The following is a 21938-nucleotide window of genomic DNA, read 5'->3' as shown; positions in this document are numbered from 1 at the left end:
CGGAGACTTTTCAACAGGCTTTTATTGGGGACTCGGTTCTCCTGTCCGATACACGATAAGCGGGAGTCACACACAATCACTGGTCGACGTTAGCTCCCGCCCCCGGGCGGGGGCGGGGGGTGGGGGTGGGGAGGGGCTGGCACAGGCCTGGGGGATGGGCTGGGGGAGGCCTGCCAAGGGGCGCTGCAGGCGGCCGTGGAACTGAGGAAGGGGCTCCCTCTCCCACCCCCAAAGGAAGGTTACTACAGGATCGACGAGGGCTGGGGGTGGAGGGGAGCGGGAAATGAGCTTTCTTCCTTCTGCACCCTACAGACGGAGAGGGGGGCATCACTACAGAAAAGCTATATTAATAAGTTAAAATAAATTAAGGGAGAAAGGGCTGGAAATACAATTAAATGCAGCAGCAGCTTTGGGTGTCCCCCCCCCCCCAGCATTCCAGCCCAGCACAGAGGCGAGACAAAGGGGAACCGATTATTAGGCTGTTAAGAGGCAGGAATTAGAGGCATGATCATGGGAGAAGTGAAGCACAGGGACAGACAGGGCAGTCCACACCTGAGACACGGGAGGGAAAAATCTGCTTCTAGCTTTCATTCTCTAGGGTCCCCCCTCCCCCCCAAAAAAGCACCATAGAGGCAAGGAGTTTGGGAAAGGGAAGAACAGGGTGGGGGGGAGGGGTTACACAGAGCCCAGACCCCATAAGGTGGGATGTCTTGGGGACAGAGGGAAAGAAGCTACAGAGATTGGAGAAAATGGGAGAGAGACACCCCCCCCTCCCTTTCCGTGCTAAGCTAGGGGTTTGGTCAACAAATGGAATGACTTAGAAAGGGGGGCCTAACGGGAAGGTGCAGAGGAGAAGGTCAGGCAGGGGCACATTGCTGACTTAGGGATCCCATCCAAACCTTCCCCTGGAGCCCCCAAAAAGAAAACAAAGACAAAGGGAGAAAAGAAAAGTTGGTGCTGAGGGAGGCAGGAGAAGGTGGTGAGGGCCTTACGGGGAGGTGAATTACTTCCTGCCATCACTGCTCATCCTCTCCAAAGACATCATTCTGTTTACGCTTCATGTTTTCAAAGTCAAAGTCTGTCCCAGCCATGCGCTTGTAAATATCTTTGATGTCATTGCAGGTGGTCTCAAAGTGAGTAGTGGCATCATAAGAACAGGAACAGAAGACCTAGAGGCAGCCACACATGTGCCTAAGAGGAGGCTATTCACCCCAGCTCCCTCACTACACCCTCCCACCTTGCCCTTGGGCCCAGTCAGGACTAATCCCAGAATCCCCAAAGGGAAAAACGAAACCTGGAAAAGTGGAATTTCACACGGCAGGGTGCTTACCTGGCTTTCCAGCCCATTGTCAGTTGGTTCATACAAGTCACTGATGGCCACAAACCTAAGGAGCAGAGGAGGAAGGTATGTTCATCCAAGTCCCCTTCTGTTCCATTACATTTCTTCCAAGACCTCCTCATGCCCCACCCACCCCAACTCTGGCAGAGGGTAAGGTCCCCCTTGGTCACCACAACCTCCGGTACTCCCCCAAGCCTCACTTTTGGTCAATGGGCTCCAACAGCTCCAGCGCTGGCTCGATTTCCTTCTCAGGTTCCACCGTCTCCACCGTGGTGCTGACAATAGCGATGTACTTTCCCTGGGCGGCCACATTATGGGCATAGGAGATCATGCACACATAGATGTCTTAGAAAAGAAGAGTGAGTTAATGGCACTCAACCTTCCACACCCTGTGTACAGCTACTGCTAATTTTACAGCCACATGTGCCATACCTATTTCTGTCTAGATACAAGAGGGGGAAAAAAATCAGCTAAGTCACGGCTAACCAGGAAAACCACCTTGAAGGAGTTTGTTGGCAGTTCTGGTCTGTAATCACCTAAGTCTACAAAACCCCTATTTCACTAGATATTCCCTGTCAGCCATTGTTATGGGCATCCAAGCTAGTTCATTGGTATGCCATTGATAACCAGGAGTCGATTGTCCCTAGTGGCTGAATGTATATTACCTCCTAGGAATCTGGTGAGGGATAGCAGCTCCCCCATGAGGCAGTTGGGAAAAAATCTCTGGTCTGATGGAGGGAGAAATCAGATGCAAAGAAACTACAAGTGATTCAGCTCGGAAAAAAACAATCCAATCACTCACTGGCATCAGCTCTGCCCACCTGATTTCCTGTTGACTTGATTCTGAGGAATGATGATTTGGCAGGAGTTGGCATCGTTGGTATTCTTGATGGGGTGGCTAAGGATACAGATGACTCGGATGACTTGGCCAGCCTTTCGAACCCGGTCAGGGATGTAACTGGGGTCACAGATCAGCTGTTTACAACGGGCCACCTTGGGGGAAAGGGACAGCAGCACCCTGACCTGCTGATCATGGTTTGCAGCAGTAGGTAGGGGAGCTTCACCGAGTTTCCTACTTCATTAGGGCTCTCCCATTGGCCAAGGACTTGAGAAGTGTTACATAGAAGGGGCTAACTAAATAACGTCAATTCAGAGAAGAAGCAAACCTAAGCTTTTGGCCTCAAGAGCCAACTCTGACCCCAACCAATTAAGAAAATATGTAGTTAATAAGACAACCAGGAAACCTCTCATTCATGTGAAAGTGAAGACCGTCTGTTCTCTAGACTCAGTGGGCAACTTTCAACATTCTCACAAAATCACATGGAGGAGAATTAGAAACTCCATGTGAGGACCTAGCTTGGCATCCTGGTTTATTCTTCTTGGCTGCTTGGCTTCGAAGGCCAGGCTCCCTACAGTGTCTCTACCTTCTCTCTGCTCAACACTCAGTCAGAACCTAGAATTGGTGCTGTCACGAAAACCAAAGGGGCCATGCTGGCCCAAGGGGTAAAAAAGATCAGATCCAGCTTTCTATCCAAGATGAAATGAGGCTCAACATTCCATACAGAACCTTGGGAATCTCAACTTCTGAATGCACCACCTGTCATTTCAAACCTATCAAAACCACATTTGGCCTATTAATAGCAATGGGGGGGGGGGAGAAAGAATAAGGAAAAAGGGAGAGAGCTTACCTCTCCCTCAGATTTCACCCCTACCACCTTTCCATTCTCCATGATGATGTCATCCACAGGTTTGTTCAGCATGTATGTCCCACCATAGATGGCGCTCAATCTGAGGCAGGGAGGGGGTTCCAATGGTGAGAGAGCCCCTCTGTCCCCAGCAAGAATCCCCTTTTCCCAGTTTGATCCAGAGTTGTCAGACTAAGTGTGACTTTGGTTCAATCACATTCCTGCTCTACTTTCCTCAACTAATAAAGGGACACTGACTACTTTGTTTTCTTTTGAACAGGGTTATATTTTCATGAGGCTATGTTAACTTCACTCTCGCTCATCCATACCAACAAAATTCTGAACTGGAAACTGTGGAACGGGAAGAGCCTTCAAAGCAGCACAAAAACAAGGAGTTGAGTTTTGAGAACAAAGCCAAGAGGTAGCAATGAGAGATCACCCCAGGTTCAGGACCGGTAACCGCCTTGGCTATAGTGTCAAAGCTTGCTAAGTCTCAGTTCTCCTCAGCTAGAAAACAGCCTGACAACAGCCAAATCAGAGAATAATTCCTTTCTCATGCCTATTGTTACCCTCCCCCCACCTCTGCTTGCTTTTCCTTCCACCCTCACCTTGCAAATCCCTGGGGCAGCTCGCCCAGGCCATAGAGAGGGTACAGATATGGACTCTTCCCATACCGGGCCAGAGACTCACTATACAGTTTGATGCGGTTGATGGTCTCAAGGCAGGGCTGGTCCAAGTAGCTAAAAAGGGGAAGAAAAGAGAAAGAGGAAGTTTGCCAAATAAACAAAAAAGTTGTGGGAATGTGCTAGAACCTGCACAGTTAAAATTCAAGTGAAACAAAGGGTCAGAGGGAAATAGAGAAATGTCTTCTTACTCATCGGTTCGGTAGAGCGCCAGAGCATGGCCAGTGAAATCAATAACATCTTGGCCCAAGTCAAACTTCTTATACACATCTCGCATGGTTGTGGTCTGAGGGTCAACACCCTCAAAGCTCTTGGGGTCATTCTCATCAAAGTTTGCTACGAACACGAGGAACTTTCTAAATCGGCGTTTCTCGAACATACCCATCAGGTCTAAAGATGGAAAAGAGTTTCTTTACTGACCCACCCTCTTTCACACCATGAGTAGGGGGTCAAAAACTATTAAGGAACTAGAGGAAAAAAAGAAAGAGTACTAGAAGGAAGGAAACTCCAAGTCTAGTCTTGTTCTGCTAGTCCTCATGGGACTTCCAGGCCTCAGTTTCCTAATTTGTAAATCTTATCCTTTTGCAATACTGGGGAAGCTAGTCTATTCAACACTGGAGTGAGTTCTAACATTGGGTAGAGCTGACCTGACTGAGAATTAGTGGGGCAGAACACTTTGATCTTCTATTAGTAACTGGTTTGTGGGACTCTACTGAGTCCTGACCTTAACCTTATATTTAGGGCCAAGGAATTGTATCAATGATCAAATCAACCTGAGCCGTAACCCCTACCGTCTCCTTTCATCATGCCTTCTGGTACTCTCAGTCTGTGGTTAACAAATCACCCTCTGCATTAGAACCTTGTCCCCTTCTCAGAAATGATTCTGTTGTTTCTTTTTGTCTGGGGCACTACTATCCTTCCAGTCTTCAAAGACCCAATTATCTCCAACTCTTTATTCCCTGCCTGTGCACAAAGTCAGTCATCTACATCTCTCATGTCAAGGAACTCATGGCCTCATCTGCACTATGTGAATGATAGCCTCCTAATCAGTTTCTTGGCCAAAATGATATTCGTTAAGATAGGGAGTGACCATATTATTCCCATATTCACACAGCAATGGATACCTATTGCCTGTAGAATAAAAGGTTGATTTTTTTTGTTTGTTTTTGCAAGGCAGTGGGGTTAAGTCATTTGCCCCAGATCACACAGCTAGGTCATTATGAAGTGTCTGGGGTTGGATTTGAACTCAGGTCCTCCTGACTGCAGGGCTGGTGCTCTTAACCACTGTGCCACTCAGCTGCCCCAAAGGTAGATTTTTTTTTTTCAAAAAGTGCTTTACAGCCAGGCCCCAGCTTACTTTATTGATGAACAATGCTGAGAACCCCAAACTGCTCTCTTTCCTGCCATATCTTCTTTCTTTGTGCCTTTACACATATAGGAAACCTTATTGAATTCCCCCATGGTGGTGGCAAGCCTTCTTCCTTAAATTCCCTTATATTTATTCTGCATATATTTATATAAGGCCCATTTTCTTCAATGTTGAATTATTGGGTCCATGAGGACAGGGCTAGTTACATTTGGTTTTGTATCTCTTCTACCATGCTTAGTATAAAAAGGAGGTACTAGAGAAATGCTTATGGAATTCAATTGATTTTGTTGCTTTTGACAGTGCCAGCTAAAGCATCAATGGGCAAGCCCTGGCTACCCTACCTGTGACTTGCTGGTATACCCTCAAGCTTTTTCTCCATGTTCCCACAAGGCCTCTTCCTCATTTGCATCATGAGTCTAGTTAAGGTTAGAGCTTTCCCCTTTGGCTCTGATAATTAGGATGAAAAGGGGTGGAGGAACACTCACTGGAGGCCAAGGCCTCCGTCTCGGTAGATGGCACCTTGTAGATCTTGCCCCCCTTGTAGACAAAGCTGCCTTCTACCACTTTAAAGTCTAGGTAGCGGGTCACTTCTGTGTACAGCAACATCTTCACCAACTGGCCTGTGGTAACATGGGGAGAGGAAGAGAGAGGCATCTTCATTTGGATGGCCTTTACCCAGTTATGTCTGCCCTTGATCCCTTTGCCCAGATTTACTTACTCACCATTGGCCATGAGGAATTTGGGGATCAGGTCCACATTCCAATCTCGGCCCCTGCCCAAGCTTTCAGGAGGCCCTTCGGGGAGGTCAAACCGTTTGAACAACTACAAGCAAGGAGAGCCAGAGAACAGCGAAAGGGAGGATTCATTCAATGGCAACATTATCTCCAAACACTACCCCCCCCAGACCTTGAACAACCAATTGGGCCATAGGGTGGATAATGGAGTCTGGGGAAAATGGAACAGGGCCCCTCACCTCTTCCAGGGGTGTGATAGAGGAGCTTTCACCTCCATAGTAAGGATTGCGATCCATGTGCAACACCTTCTTTCCATTCACAGACATGATGCCAGAGAGAATACATTCCTGGTGGGGAGGAGATGAGCAAGGGAAGGGAGCAAGACAGGAGGAGTGAATATAGCCTCCCCCAAGAGAGGTGCTGAAATCTCAGCAGGTCTATTCCTTTACATTAAGATCAAAGTGGGGGGAGGGGCAGCAGAGAGCCCCTCCCCTCCCCCCCTTTTCCAGGCCAGACACACAAAAGGTTGGCGAGGTAGGTTTCCAAACCTCTGTTATTCTCTTCATGGCGCAGCTTTCTGGGAAAGCCGTTGGATGAGCCCCGGAGGGCCAACACCCCCCTTTTCCTGACCCCCCACCATCCCCATCCAGGAAGCAATAAGGATGCGGGCTACTCCAGTGCACCTGCAATGGGCATCGGAGATAGGGCTTCCCAGGGTCCTCCCCTAAGCCTGCTCTTCCCAGTCTCCTGGTGTCAGCTAGCCTCCCACAAGGCGCGGAAGGGGCACAGTCAACTCTTTGGCAGTCCGTGCCCTCAAGCCACCATCTTGGAGACGAGTAGCACTAGAGCTGGGAGCTACTAATTTTCCAGATGTTGCACCAATGAATCGCAGACTTGGCGGGTGGCCCCGTTATTCCTGGGGTCCTGCCCCAGCTGTCTCTTACTCCCACCCAGAGGAAGGGCGAGTGGAGAGGATCATTTCTGCCCCTTCCCTCGGGGTGGGCTACTGGGACTGTCAGAGGGGTGAAGTCCCTTAGCCAATCTTGGGGAACAGAATCACTCGGCTCCTGGGGTCCGGATTCTATGAGGTCCTGTGGGGATGGCGGAGGCCCTACACGCCAAGAAGATGGGGGAGGGGGAGGGCGGACCTATCTGGGAACCTTAGGGTGGGGGGCCTTGAGGGAGGAGAGGAAGGCATCCAGGGCTCACAGGCCCCGGAGCCGAAGAAGGCCCCCCCCATGTCCGCGGGGGTCAGACAGGAGGGAGTACCCTCCCCGCCCCCCCTCTCACCGTGAGGCCGGTGCCCAGCACGATCACATCGTACTCCTCATCCATGGCTGCCGCTGCGCTGGGATCCGCTGGCCTAGCCTGCTCCGGCCCGCTCCGGCCTCGCCTCGCCTCGCCTCGCCTGGCCTGGCCTGGCCTGGGCCTGGGCCGCTCCCCTTCCCGCGCCCGCGCCTGCTGCCGACGCCCGCTGCCGACGCGCTGCTCGCCGCGGCTCGAATGGACCAAAGATGGCGGACTCAGCACCGCCCTCCCCGCTCCCTCCGCCGCCCCAAAGAGTCCCGGCCCTAACTCGCGCCCGCCGCCGCCCCCGCTGCCCCCCCCGCCCCGCCCGGGCCGAGCCTAGCGTCGGCCCGCCGGGGGGGAAGGGGCTTGGCTGAGGGGCGCAAGGCCCCACTCTGGGAAGGCCTTGCTGGGGGGCGGGGGGCAGGAGGGGCGGGGCAGGAGGTCCGGAGGGCCTGTGAAGAGACCGAGGCGCGGATCCCTCCGCGTCCCTGTCCGCATCTTCGGGCCGCATCTTCCCCCCCGCGGAGATGCTGCGGGAGGGGCTGCTCCCAGGAGGGAAGAGGGAGGGAGGGTGGAGGGCTTCGTCCCCAGCCGCCCCCCCCCACCCCGGGCCCACTGGGGGGAGGCGGGGAGGGGGAAGAGATGCTCCAAGCCTGGGTGGGGCATCCATCACGCCACGGCACCTCGGGTCTCCTATGACTCAGCTTTGTCTTTGCCCACCCCGCCCCCCCCATCCTGAAAGGACCCGGGTGACCCAGGCCTGTGGCGCAGAGCAAGTGGCCCACAAAGACCCCCGCAGCATTGCCCCCCACATCAGGCGGACCGGGAGGGGGGCACCAGTCAGCTCTGGCTCTCCACCGCTTCCATGCCAGGCCAAGAATGCTTTCCCAATTTCCTTCTGGAAACGGTTTTCAAGCCCCCAAATATTACAAAGGAAACCCACGGGAGAGCACGATAATGACTGGCCTTAAATCCCATCCAATTCCAAGGGCTCCCTGCAGTCTATCCAGGATCCCAGCTGAAGCACCCTTGTTTGATGCCCCCCCCCCCCAGAACCCATGGGCAGCCAAGTGGTGCAGGAAACAAGGTTCATCTGCACTTCAAATCGGCCAAAGACACAACCTTTGTGACCCTAGGTAAGACACTCAACTTCAGTTCCTCGGCTGTAACGTGAGCTAAAGAAATGACAAACCACTCCTGGATCTCGGCCCAGAAGATCCCAAGTGGAGCAGGAAGACTCGACCCACAACCCCTGGGGAGCTCCCCAAGGTCTGGGCCAATCAAACTCCTGAGATCCAAATAGCCAGCACTGTCATGGAGGTCAGTGAAAGTTTATTTCAATTTCTTATCACACTCAACTTTAGCATCCCCAAAACACAAAAACAAGAAGCCCTCCCCACCCCAAGGTCCCTTCCCAGGACTACATTTGGACTAATCCCCAGAACACTAGACTTGAGGGATTGAAGGACAATAAATAAAGGGTAGGCAACCAGCAGGCAGGAAAACAAATGGTGCTCCAGACTCCTCCCTCCCATATGAAGTTGATATATATACACATATATACACAAATAGGGAGCCCAGGGCCACCTGCTGCCTTCCCTCAGGAATCACAGAGAAAGCTCCCAAATGGAATGTGTTGCCTCAAGGAGTCCTAGAGGCCAAGCTAAACTCTAGCCTTTATAGTTTTCACTGAGGGTATTTATTGGTCAGAGGCTCACCATGGACAAAGTACGGAAGAGAAACAAGAAGTTCTGGGCTACTTGGGAGCAAAAGGAAACAGATAGACCAGAGGTCTAACACAAAATAGTAGCCTGGTGGCTGTTGCAAAGGGAGGAGACAATGTGATTCCACCTCTAACCCCTTCTGCCCCCCCCCAAGATGGAGGTGGATTTACTCCATCAGGGGCACAGACAGAGTGCTCCCCTTGTGATCATCAAAGCGATCCATGGTCTTGAGGTTGAGGATCATGTGCAACCCGTAGGTGAAGGTGAAAAGCATGATGACAGACGTTACCAACCCCATCCAGATGCCAGGGGAAAAAAAGCTAGCACAGTCACTGGCATAGGAGAAGTTTCCACCAGACAGGTTGAAGGCCTGAATCTTGAAAGAAAAGAAAATTGAGATGAGACACAGGAACTACTGACCACAGCCCAGGATGATAGAATCCAAATGGAGATGTGGGGGCCATGTGTTCCTCTCCTCTCCTCTCCTCTCCCCTCCCCTCCCCTCCCCTCCCCTCCAGCAGAGCCAAGGGTCAGCAGAAGGCTTCTGGAGGAGGCCCAGGAGCCCTAGTCTTTACAATTAGTGACCAACATGGTAGGGAAGAAGGTAGATTGAGAAAGAACCAAAGTTTTCTATGTTCCCAATTATCTTAACCAGGTGTTCCCAGCTTAGGTCAAATATGGAGCTACCACCCATTGTTTGGACAGCCAAGTTCTGTGTCATTGTAGCTATCATTCACCAGTCTCTTTCCCTTTGAGGTTCTCCACCAAGATACCCCACCCTACTTCACATCTCCCCCTTCTCCAACCTCTAACCTTAACATCATGACTTCATCTCCTATAACACCTCTACCCCCCCCACTATCTCACCTAAATGTTTTACTTCCATGATCTACAATTCAAATAAATCCCTCCCCTTGGCCTCTGTGCTCCTCTTCTTGTGCCTAAATACCCCCCCCCTTCCCCTTACCTAGTTTTCCTCTTCAACTCAATTTCCAGTCATTCATTCATTCCTTCCAGCTTTCCCACTGCATCACCACCTCTCACCCCCCCCCCCCATTTTTGGAGTTCCTCTTAGCCCTCAGATCATCTCTTGTTCCCAAATTTCGGCCATGGATGAATCAGTCCTTTTACCCCCCCCCCCCCAGCCCCCTAACAGTATGGATTTCAGCTTCATGGTCTCTAATTTCAACTGAACTCTTGCTACCCAATAGCAACCCTTTTCTGTTTCCTCAGCTGATTCACTTCCATCCCTGACTTTCCTTACATTCTCATCATCCTCCCCAAAGCCAATCCTTCTATTTGTGTCCTAAGCAATTCCTTCCTCCCCAAAATGTAAGATAGGCTCTCTACACCCCAACTGGGGGGGGGGGGCACCAGCCCTGATCCTCCCCCCCTACCTGGAAATTCTGCAAAGACACATGCCAAGAAGAGTCAGGTGAAGCCACCAGGAGGCCTTCGTTGAAAAGTTCAGAGCTAACATACTGGCAGTGGAAGGAATAGGCGCTAGGTGCTGTGACATGTGAGGAATTGAAGACAACATGTGTGTTTTTGGAGAAGATCTCGATTCGATCCATGGTGAACCAGCTTCGAGCTGAAACTGGGTAGTATTGACTGCTCAGGATAAATCTGGGAGAGAAAGTCAAATGATCGGTGGGGACTGTCCAATAGTGGGAAGGACTCCCCTCTCACCCCCACCCCACCTGCCCACCTTGAGCAGGGCCCTCAACACTTACTTGACCATCAGGAAGGAGCCAAAGACATTGTCATATGTCATCACAAGCCTGGAAAATTAAAGGAAGGGCTGGATGTCAAAGGGCCTCTCTACCACACAGAGGACCCCCAAAGTCTTAGATACCACACAGACTGAAAGTTTCATATGGTTCTCGGCTGCAGAGCAGGGATTCAAACAAGCTCACTCACACAGCAATGCAGAATGGAACTGAGGATGACACCCAGGCTTCAGAACCCCACTTGTTCAAAGAAAACCTTGTGAAGATGGACTAAGTCTAGCAGAGGAACCCACCTCCCTACAGACACCCCAATAGAGCTCCAAAAAAATAGTAATAAGGAAAACAAAAAGCTCTAAGCATGTAAACAGTGAAGACCAAGAGGAGGCAGCACACCATCTGAGAAGCCTGAGAAGCCCCAGGGCTCAGGCCCACCACCAGTCAAGATGTCATCTACACTGGGTCTGTCCAGTTCCGAGCAAAGGACAAAGACTACTCGGGGTTCAAACCTAAGCTGTGCCACCAAGAGACCAAGCCTAAAAATTACAGAAGGTGGGCCCCATCTCAACCATCCTACCTGGGTCAAAGTAGGATAAAGAAGCAAACCTATGAGAGTTAGCCCCTAAAGTCCAAGTAGGACCTCAGAAAACATGTCCTGGCCACGATAACAACAGTGCACGTTCATATTGTGCTTTACAAATATCTGTTATTATTCCCATTTTACAGATGACAAAATGGAGGGCAGACCAAAGGTAAGTGGCTTGCCCTGGCCCACACAGTTAGTAGTATCTGTTTCAAACTATGGAAAGGAAAAAGGCTGGAGGCTTTTCCAGAGACCAGAATTTAGGCAGAGATGTCAACTTACACTATTAGTAACAACCATAATAACAGGTAAATTCTGAAGACAAAACAAGGAAAGACGGAGAAAACAAAAGGATCACTGTACAGATGACATGACAGAACCCCCAAAAGTCAAACTTCAGCAAAGTTGAATAGAAAATAAAACCACACAAATAATCAGCATTTCTGCCAATTCCCAACAAAATCCTACAGAAAAAAAGAAATTCCATTCAAAAGAACTTACAAATATAGAAAATATTGGACTCTGCCTAGTAAGAGCCACAAAGAACTGACCAAAACTACGAACACTGACAGAAATAACACCAGATCCAACATGGAGAAAAATTTTGGGTCATACTTTCAAAAAGATTATTTTCAAAGAGCTGGAAAAAATAATGAAAATGAATCTCTAAAGAAACAATGTTTTGAAAATGGGGGGAGGGGAGGAAGAAATATCAGATCTCAAACTCTGCCAGCAAGCATCAGTGATCCAAATGAACCTCAACTCTGAGGATCAGTATGTTAGGAACACAATATACAGAAGCAAAAGAATATGTGAATTGTACAGATGGACCCAAAGGCTTCAAAGGTCTTTCTGATCAAACCAGGAGAGATCCAGAGTTATATTGGCCAATTCTTATGGCATAAAGCCTCTGCTTCCATAGACCCAAGAAGAGCCAGCTAGGCACCTCTCTGGGCAGCCCACATCACTCTGGGATGTTCTGTTACATCGCTGAAGGAAGCCTTGACTTCTTCCATTGCCTCTGCTCCGCTGAGACCATCCTCCTCAATGGTTGTCTTCCAACTGAGATCCAGTCACCGACTTTTTGGAATGCCACAGTTCATCAGGAGCTGTTAAACCCACCCCAAAAGCCTCCTGCCCAATTTCCCAGTGAAAAACAAAACAGAATAATGATCTTGGTTTCTTTCCCAATGCTATAAAATGATCTGGAGGGAAAAGGAAATCAACTAGAGGCCTAAGGGAATTGAGAATTTCCAAGGATTCTTTTTTTTTTAGGTTTTTGCAAGGCAAATGGGGTTAAGTAACTTGCCCAAGGCCACACAGCTAGGTAATTATTAAGTGTCTGAGACCGGATTTGAAACCAGGTACTCCTGACTCAAGGGCCGGTGCTTTTACCCACTGAGCCACCTAGCCACCCCATTTCCAAGGATTCTGATGAAAAGACCTGGACTGCAAAGAAACTTGGAAGTTCAAGTCCAAGAATTAAGAGAAAACTCAAAAGTTAACATGATAAAGGGCAGCTGGAGGTACCAATGGACAGAGCACCAGGCCAGGATTCAAATATGTCCTCTGGGCTGGTCACTACACCTCTGCCTCAGTTTCCTCACCTGTAAAAATGGGAATCATAATAGCACCTTCCTCCCAGGGATGTGGTGAGGGTGTTGCTAAAGAGCTTCCATTGGTCCCTGGCAGGTAGGAAACACTATATCAAAACTAATAATTATGATTAATGTTAATAGATTCAAATATGGGGTGAGGATGATAGTTATCTTCTAAATGTCTCTGCCCTGATGAGGAGTCTAATTTGACAAAATCTGGGGATGGTTCTGTAAGGCCTCGATGAATTGAACAGAAGGGAAGAACCATAGGCTGAAGAAAGGGGAAATTGGGGTGTGCAAAGCTAGCAGTGGGGGGAGAGGCCAACATGTTGTTCAATCCCACTCAGCTAAACTGGTCAGAGAATGGACATCCACAGACTTGGCTACAGAAAGAGGGTTGGGTGGGGGGGAGAAAGAATAAAGGAAAGGATCAACCCTAAACAAAACAAACTCTATGGAGTACAGCAAAGACAACTGCAAAGAAGAGGAACTTGGATCAGTGTAAAGTCCAAGCATGACTCCAGAGGCCTGGGTATGCCACATGTCACCTCCTGATAAAGGGAAAGGCCTCAGAGTGCAGGAGACAAGGGTTCTGTCAGAAACATTGCCAATACAGGAATTTATTTCCTTGTTTTGTTTTTCTTTAGTCCTCAACTGGAGGAGAGGGGGGATTTTTTTGAGAATGGATCTGGCCAGCTTGACCTCAATCTGGAGAACTGCTTCCACATGAACAGGTTGACCAATAAAGGAGACAGTGCTGAAGCCATGACCCAAAGGGTCAAAACAAACACTAAAAATTATAGATCCTACCACCAAGGTAGGTATAATGGAATTTGGAGGGGGTGGGAAATGAAACCCATGTCTTGTTAATTGCTCAGAATACTTTATTCAAAAAAAAAAAACAGAAGACAGAAATTTGGGGGTTGGGAGGATATTAGGGGAATCCAGCAAATGTTTGTTTCAAGTTCAAAGGAGGAGAGACAGAGAAGCAGTTTGGAAAAGAACATGTAGTTGCCCTGGATGAATTCCCAAGTATCACAGACAAACTCCAAACACCAGAGGGAAGAAATCCCAAAATATTTATAGCAGCTCTTTTCCTGGTAAAGAATTGGAAACTGAGGGGCTGCCCATCCATTGGGGAATGCCTGTTGTAGATGAATGACGAAGTGACAAAGCACTACTATTCTATAAGAAATCAGGAGGGGATTTCAGAAAAGCCTGGGAAGACTTGCAGGAATTGATGCTGAGGGAAATGAGCAGAACCAGAAGAACAATTGTACACCTTAACAGCAATGTGGGGTGATGTTGATGGACTTGCTCATTTCAGCAGTACAATAAGCAAAGACAAGTCTAAGAGATTTGTGATGGAAAAAACCAGCCAGATTCCAAGAAGGAACTATGGTGTTTAGAGGCACACCAAAGTTTACTAATCTTCCATTTTAAGAAGTTCTTAGGTATGTTTTTTTTCTCTCTAATGTTCCCCCTCCCACAGCCCATTCTGATTTAATTCTTCTTTTACAACATGATAAATCTGGGGGGGGGAGACACCAGCAACACATGCCGTGGGGGGCCCCAAAGCAAAGACAATCCTTGGATGGTTGCATTGAGGCCAGACTCCCAGGAATAGGGAAGAGGTAGCCCCGGTGGGGTCCGGAATGCTGTGCTCAACTCTAGGCCTCAAGGTTCTGAACTCAGATTGGCTGGAGAGGGGCCCTTGTGTCGATGACATCCAGGACTAGTCTTTTCTGTTAGGCCCTAGAAGAAAGGAGGCAGAAGCACCAGGAAGAGAGGGCCAGAAGTTGAGGCTTTCTTCTCAACAGTTATGAAAAACTGGGCTTAGCTAGCCTTGGGAGGTGCTACCTTCTGCTTGGAGGGCTTCAAGGGACAATACAGTACAGACTCCTTCCTTCCTACAGAGTAGCCATTGTGGTCCCTTCCAGCTCTCAGACCCTGTGATTCATTGCATCTTCATTTGCTTGTTTGGGAGACAGTTCCTTACCTCACAGGGAGCAGCAACACACTATCTGGGAGGCAGGGCTCTCTCATCCCCTGGCCCAGTGCTATCTGGGCATAATAGACACAGAGTGCCACTAGAGACATGATGGTCCCTACTGATACTAGTGCCCCCCCCCAAACAATTCCAGCTGTCAATGACCTTGCATTAAATATATATGCTCCACTGAATCAGGAAGGAGCATCCCAGAAGGGTTAGGTGAAATCAACATCAGAGCCAGGCTTAAGACCTGAGCCTCTCCTCTACCTTCTTTCCCTGTCCTGGTCCATATATATCCCCTTCCATTTGCTATCCCAGCCCAGGTCTGGGATGATGCTCTTCCCCACCCCCCCACCCCCAGAACTCTTCACTCTGATTCCTTACTGGGCAAAGGAACTGTTCCAACTGGAGCCAGTCATGTTGAGCGTTGGGGTTCCAAAGGTGAGTTCAGTTAGGTCACGCATCTCATTGTTATAGGTCACCGTGAAATTCCGGGCCCAGAAGAGGATGCGAGGCTCTGTATCATTGTAGCTCACTGGTGCCAAGGAAGTCAGTGGGGGTGACTGAGTCTTAGCTTCAGAATCCTCCCCAAGGAGGTGCCGCCCCACACCCCCAGACACCAGCGACAGGTCCCGAACCATCTGCAAAAAACATAGTTTATGATTTGCATGAACTGATGTTGAGCGAGATGAGCAGTACCAGAGCAACACTGTATCAATCTTAATGGACTCGCTCATTCCAAAAGTGCAACAATCAGGGACAATTTGAGGACATCTGCAATACATCTGTATCCAGAGACTATGGAGTTAGAACAAAGACCAAAGACTATTACCTTCAGTTTAGAAAAAAAAACCATTATCTTATTCTGTAATTTGGTTCTCTCTTATACTTTATGTTTCTCCCTTAAGGATGTTTTCTCTCTTAGCACATTCAACTTAGATCAAAGTATACCATGGAAACAATGTAAAAACTAGCAGACTGTCTTCTGTGGGGGATGGGGGGAGGGAAGCAAGAATGGGGGAAAAATTGTAAAACTCAAAATAAATAAAATCTTTCCAAAAAAAAATTAAAAATGTAAAAAGCAGATAATACTGTTGGAGATGAGTATTCAAGCCTTTCAAGCCTTGACTCAGATACTCAATAGCTGTGTGACTATGATCAAGTTATTAAATTTTCTGAGTTTACAATTTCTCACCAATATAGGAAAAGATTTCTCCTACTAAAACTTAAACTTTTAAAATTTACATATACAAAAAAAAAGTTATCCTTGAAACATTTGATAATAATTATCCTGTAAAACAATTTAGATCGGGGTGGCTAGGTGGCGCAGTGGATAGCGCACCGGCCCTGGAGTCAGTAGTACCTGAGTTCAAATTCGGCCTCAGACACTTAATTATCTAGCTGTGTGTGTGGCCTTGGGCAAGCCACTTAACCCCATTGCCTTGCAAAAAAAAAAACCATTTAGATCAGTGAGTTCTTTTTTGTTCTTTGATAACTTCTTACAATTGAATTTCTATTTGGTGTACTAAAAAAAAACCCATTATCTTATTCTGTAATTTGCTTCTCTCTTATACTTTGTTTCTTCTTAAGGATATGATTTCTCTCTCATCACATTCAACAGAGATCAATCCATACCATGGAAACAATGTAAAGCCTAACAGACCGACTTCTATGGGGATAGGGGAAGGGAAGCAGTATTAGGGGGAAAATTGTAAAATTCAAAATAAATAATTTTTTAAAAAAAGAAATAAATGAAATATTTTTGGCACAAAAAAAAAGACATGGCTTGTGTGGGAGACGATCTATACATCCTATCCCAGAAGCTTACCCTAACCCTAACTCCCATCCCCTCCAAGTGTCTCCTCCTAACTGGTCTGTTTTTGTGACTGCCCCCAGCACTCTTGCAGTATGTGACCTGGGAGACATCTCTGATCCTGTCTGGCCCCCACTGAATGTGGTTGACCTTACCCTTCTGAAAACTTTCTCCCATTTGTCCCCAACTTCCAGGTCGAGGCCCTCTCCAATGCCTGCAAATCACCTCCCAACTGGATTATTGCAAAAGCTTGCTCACCAGTCTCCTTGATTTAAGCCCCACCCCCCCAGTCTTTACAAAAACTACCAGATTAACCTTCCCAAGGACAAAATGCTGATCCCGTTGCCCCTAAAAACCTTCCAATGGTTCCTCACTGTTTAGAGGCTAAAAAGGTCAAGAGACAGAAGGCCTTACAATCTAGCCCCAAACTTCCTGATTTTCCACCACTCCCCTCCTCTCCTGACTTGAATCTCCAACTAAACTGAACTTGTTCTTACATGCTCCCAGACAAAACCAAATCCTGGAGGGCAGGTGTGTGAAAGTTGGTGGGGCAGCTTACCCGGGAAGGCCGAACAGCGGTCAGTATGGCTGTATAGGGTACACCTTCTGACTTGAGTGTGCTCATCACCTGCCCAATAATCTCATCTTTTTTTTTTGGGGGGGGGGGGGAGAAAAAGATGGTTAGGTCATGACAGTAGCTCTCTCCTCCCCACACTCTCCCCATCTCCTTGGCCTTGCCAGGAATTCGATGTCAGGTTCAGAGGCACCTGCTGCTTCAGTGAATGGATTAATTTGCCAAGAGCCTTCTCCCACCCTGACCTGATCCCCAAGTCTGACAGATTGCTTGGAGAATTTCACCATGATTTAAGCCACTGGAATTATATTGGGGCACTTGGGTGGGCATCTCACAGGTCCTTAGATTTTGAACTGAAGGGCCTTCAGAGGACACTGAGTCCAGCTCCCTCATCCTTCAAAGCAAACTCAGGCTCAGATTAAGGAGTCATTTGGCTAAAGCCACAAAGGCAAGCAGAACTGGGGTTCATAGCAGCTCCTCAAGGTCACCAACCCAGCCCTCTTTCTACTAGTTCATATTCTCCATTTCCAGTGGCAGGCAGGCTGCAGGAAGACCTTGGGGGGATGGGAAGATAGAAGAACTCCACCAGGATGTGTGGAGGACCTGAGCAAGGGGCTTCTACCCCAACTTACCATTGCCTGTGAGTACTTCTTTGGGAGCCATCAAGCCAGAACTGTCAGAGACAAAGATGGAGACATTCTTACTTGCCTGGTACCACCCAGAGCTGAAGGTACTCTGGATAACAGCTCTCAGCAGCCAGAGGTGACTCCCTGGAAACTTCCTTAAAAACCATTTGCCTGAAATCTCCCCAAACTGGTCCAGTCTCCCTTTTCAGCTGCATCTCCCACTACTCCAACAGTGGTTCCAGGCAGGCCCAATCCTAGCTTGGCTTCCTGTTGCTTCCAAGTGGAAGGCCCCATTTCTCATCCTATCCACCTCAGGTTTCTTTGAGAAAAGTTCTAGGATCCCTAAAGGTATACAAATCAAGGGAGAATTTCCATTTCAACCATGTTTTGAAACATCCATTCTATGGAGGGCTGACTGGATGGATAGAGAAGGCAAGAGGAGGTAGAACTAAGACTAGAGATGAATACAACTTTTTCTTCAATCTACCTCAAGGTAAAGCTCAATTCTACAAGGAAGGTCTGTTCACAGCCCAAGAGAGCTCTCCTCTGATACTTGATGTGGGGCACGAGATGGCCGAGATCAGTTATCCTGATCCTAGAGGAGGGGGAGCCTTGCTTACCTACAAATATTGGCCTGGGCCGTGGGCATAGTTCCCTGGCCTTAGTACCTGGTGGTGTATGGCAGTCTCAGGAGGAGTAGAGCAGGGAGGGTATCGTTGAGCTTCAGCTCCCTGAGGGTGGCCTGGTCTACATGTAGGGGACTAGCTCCCAACTTCTCCTTCAGGTAAGAAGTCAAGGTGCTGGCTGCATACCAGTCCACTGAAGGCAGGATCAAGGAAGAGGGAGCCATTTGAAGAGCAGTCTGAGGATTGAGAAGTCAGGTAAGAAAGGGCCAATTTCTTTCCTGGTTCGTTCATATACTTCCTCAATATTTCCCTTTAAAAGCCTAGCTTTTCCTCCTTTCACCCACTCTCTCTACCATTTGATTCTCCAACAACTCTGTGTAGAATTCAAAGCACTCTTTAAACTCTAGCAGGAATTGCTAGCTAGGAGCTACACTCCACATTCCAGACTCACTATTCCCAAATCCCAGTCATCCAGGAAGCCATTTTACAGTAGTTCTGAGGGGTGTCCTTGGAGGGCTGAAAGATAAGGAAGAAACAGGAGGCAGCTAAGTGGTGCAATGGATAGAGTACCAGCCCTGGAGTCAGGAGGACCTGAGTTCAAATGAGGTGTCAGACACTTAATAATTACCTGGGGGTGTGACCCTGGGCAAGTCACTTAACCTCACTGCCTTACAAAGACCAACAAAAGAAAAGATAAGGACTGAGTCCTTGCTATCATGTGAGTCCTTGCTATCATGTGAATTCTTGCTATCATGTGAACAAAGGACCATAAGAGGGAAGGGGCAGGTGTCTTACCTCCAGGTTAGAGAAAGCACTGTCTTGCTTGTTGCCAAACACACCACCATAGGCCGTGAAATCCTCGATGCTTAGCTACAAGAGAGGCAGAGAAAGAAGCCCCTTCAGACTGGAGAGGCCAATGAGGTATGGGTCCTGAAGGGAGAACCTATTTAGCCTGCAAAGCAAAGATTCCTGGGAAGAAGGGGGCTGAGCTTCAGTCATCAGAACAGGAAGAAATGAGCAGCAAGCTGAGCTGTGGCAACCACAAAGCATCATCCAGTAGAGCATGTGACTAGGCAAGAGAAAGAGGGGGGAGGGGAGAGAGGAAGAAAACCCAAGAGGAAGGGAGCTCCTCAGGAATTTACTTCTTTTGGGGAGGCCTTGAAAGTGCCCAAAGTTTGAATTAAAATGGAAGGACAGTGGAAAGCCTACTGATCTTTGCTCCCTGGGAGCTCTGCTCGGAAGGTCTGAGTTTGCTCAGTGACTGCCCAGGGGTTGGGAGACAAATGCAGACCCATCAGGGGAGGGTCTTGAGTAACTCAAAGGAAGGTCAAGCAAGCCTCCCTGTTGAGCAACTCACATTTTATTAGCTAAGCCCATCCAAGGTGCTCTGGACTCCTACTGTGGTGTGCTCTGCCAAGTTCATCACTCACTTAAGACTCCTGATGGGATCCCATCACACCCCCCAATTCCTGGGATGGAGAAGTGAGACCAGAGAACATTCCAGGTGTGGCAGAGGAAGGACTCTCTCAGGAGGGAGCCAGAAATGGGTTTCTGTGAAGGAGGCTAGATCCCATTTAATAAGGCCTGGAAAGGCAGGCTTCAAGCGAGCAGGGCGGGTGTTCCCTACCCAAGCATTTCTTGGTTTTTACTCCATGAGACCCGTGCAGTGGGCCAATGCGGCCCGGCCCCAAAGTCATCCCGACACCCAAGCCTATCCTGTCCAGCCGGCTCCGCTTGGGGTTTTTCCAGGCTAGCCCAGGGGTGACTTTCCCAAGCTCCTCTGTTTGCTATACAAACCAGGCCGGTCGGCACACCTCTCCCTTCCCCCAGCGCAGCTGCCGATCATCATCGTGTGTGTGTGTGTGGGGGGCTCCCCCCAGCCTGCCTGGCTTGCCCTTGGCTCCCCCCCCCCGGGGTCACAGAGCCCCAGTCCTCTAGGGCCAGCTGCCGCGGCCTCCTCTTACCTTGTCCTGCAGGAAGAGAAGCACGGTGCGGGGGCCCTTCCGCAGGGCCGCCTCCAGATAGGAGGCGAGCTGCAAATCCGGGGTGATGTGACCTTCGTGAGCCTGGGTCTCGGCAGCCCACAGATCGCTGGCCAGAGGACGGGGAAGGACGAAAGGGCGGCCATCAGAGCTTGGGGGGGGGGCTCCCGGGAGCGCTCCCCCTCCCCCCCGGCCCCTCTCCCCCCCGCGCCCCCGCCCGCCCCCCCCCCCCCCGGAGCCCCGGCCCCGCTCACCCAGCGCTGGACCAGAGCACCAGCGGCACCTGCTGCTGCGAGGCAGCTGGCGCGGCGCCCGCCGCTAGCAGCAGGAGGAACAGCAGCGGCGGCGGCAGCGGTGCCAGAGGCGGCCGCGGCCGGGCCATGGCGTCGGGCAGGCTGGCCGAGAGAGCGCGACAGCTGGGCCTCCTCCGCTGCCGCGGCTGCTCAGATGACTCCCGGGCCGCCCCGCCTCGGCCCCGCCCCGCTACCGCCGCCGCGCCCGCCCGTTGGTCAGGCCCGCCCGCCACCGCCCGCCGGCCCGCGCCCATTGGCTGAGGCCCGCCGCCCGGGCCCGCCCCGCCCCTAGCGCCTCAGCCCGGCAGGGGGAGCTCGGGAGCGAACAGCCGCCAAAGGAAAACAGGAAAAGGCCTCGCGGGCGGCCGCGCCGCTCCCCCCTCCCTGCGCCCCTCGCGACATCCCCTTCCGGGGCACGGCCCGCCGGGAGCTGCTCGCCACCTTTGGTTTGTTCGCCGGCCGCGCCCCTCGGCTCACGCATGCGCGCGCGCTGCCAGGGCGCGGCAGGCTCCTGGGGCGCGGCCCCCTCCCCCCCCCCCCCCCGCAAACTTGCTGGGAAGGGAAGGAAGGGGGTGGGGGGGGAGACAGACCGAACCAGCTGGACCCCGAGGGTCTGGCGCCACCACCCTCCCCGACCCTTCCCTGCCCTAGGGTTCCCCTCCTTTGTGGATATCCAAGTGCCCCGGATGCAGTTCCCCAAGCACCGAGGCCCGCGGAAGCCCGCTGGCACATCCCCTCTTTTAGACTGGGAGAGAAGGCAACAGAGCCCCAGTGCAGCCAGCTGGGGAGAGGGACGAGACGAGCCTCGCCTCCTCCTCGCTCCTTTCAGCAACCCGAAGAACAGTTGGAAGCCTTTAGACCTTCCATGTCTCCTCTCTCTAGCCCTTAGCAACTCCACTCTCCTCTTGCAAGGCCGAGAGGCTCTGACTATGGAATCACTGCCCCCAAAGAGCAGACCATCCTATACCATCCTCTCCCTGGCCAAGGTTCTTTGTCATCTTTTGCAAACCTCAGCTGAGCAAACCCAAAAGCTGGAACGTTTACGACATAGTGTGATTTTATTGGCCTCTCAGATACCTTCGGTACCATCGACTTTGAAATAAACCAGAGGCAGGATCAGAGTATAGGCACCCCCCCCAAAAAAAAGAGTATACACGGGAGCCGAGGCACTGTAAGGAGCACCATCTGGAAGGATGTGAGCTGCAGCATGCCTAAACTACAAATGGGACTTAGAGCAGGTCCAGTTTGACAGGCACACGCATAGCCATAGTACGCAGCTATAAATCAAAAGTACAAGTC

The 21938-nt window shown here is 50.2% G+C and overlaps 2 protein-coding genes across 2 annotated transcripts; both read right to left on the bottom strand.

The window, feature by feature from the left end:
* Positions 1-10: 10 nt before the first annotated feature.
* Positions 11-7318, bottom strand: GDI1 (GDP dissociation inhibitor 1). The gene is made up of 11 exons (XM_074200746.1): positions 7101-7318; positions 6050-6157; positions 5799-5898; positions 5562-5696; positions 3899-4097; positions 3633-3764; positions 3028-3127; positions 2161-2332; positions 1540-1684; positions 1331-1385; positions 11-1169 (listed from the first exon to the last, which is right to left on the bottom strand). Exons 1-11 carry the CDS (start codon positions 7143-7145, stop codon positions 1017-1019), a joined length of 1344 nt encoding a protein of 447 aa, XP_074056847.1. The 5' UTR covers positions 7146-7318; the 3' UTR covers positions 11-1016.
* Positions 7319-8415: 1097 nt separating this feature from the next.
* ATP6AP1 (ATPase H+ transporting accessory protein 1) lies at positions 8416-20781 on the bottom strand. Its single transcript, XM_074199553.1, has 10 exons — positions 20601-20781; positions 20329-20455; positions 19160-19234; positions 18407-18600; positions 17745-17785; positions 17098-17183; positions 15110-15366; positions 10558-10605; positions 10222-10450; positions 8416-9200 (listed from the first exon to the last, which is right to left on the bottom strand). The coding sequence occupies exons 1-10, from the start codon at positions 20726-20728 to the stop codon at positions 8991-8993; spliced, it is 1395 nt and encodes a 464-aa protein (XP_074055654.1). The 5' UTR covers positions 20729-20781; the 3' UTR covers positions 8416-8990.
* Between the last annotated feature and the right edge of the window lie 1157 nt (positions 20782-21938).

The sequence above is a fragment of the Macrotis lagotis genome, chromosome X (assembly GCF_037893015.1).
Source record: "Macrotis lagotis isolate mMagLag1 chromosome X, bilby.v1.9.chrom.fasta, whole genome shotgun sequence".
NCBI classification, from domain to species: Eukaryota; Metazoa; Chordata; class Mammalia; order Peramelemorphia; family Peramelidae; genus Macrotis; species Macrotis lagotis.
The sequence above is the reverse complement of the archived record's forward strand: the minus strand, read 5'-3'. Positions and strand labels throughout refer to the sequence as shown.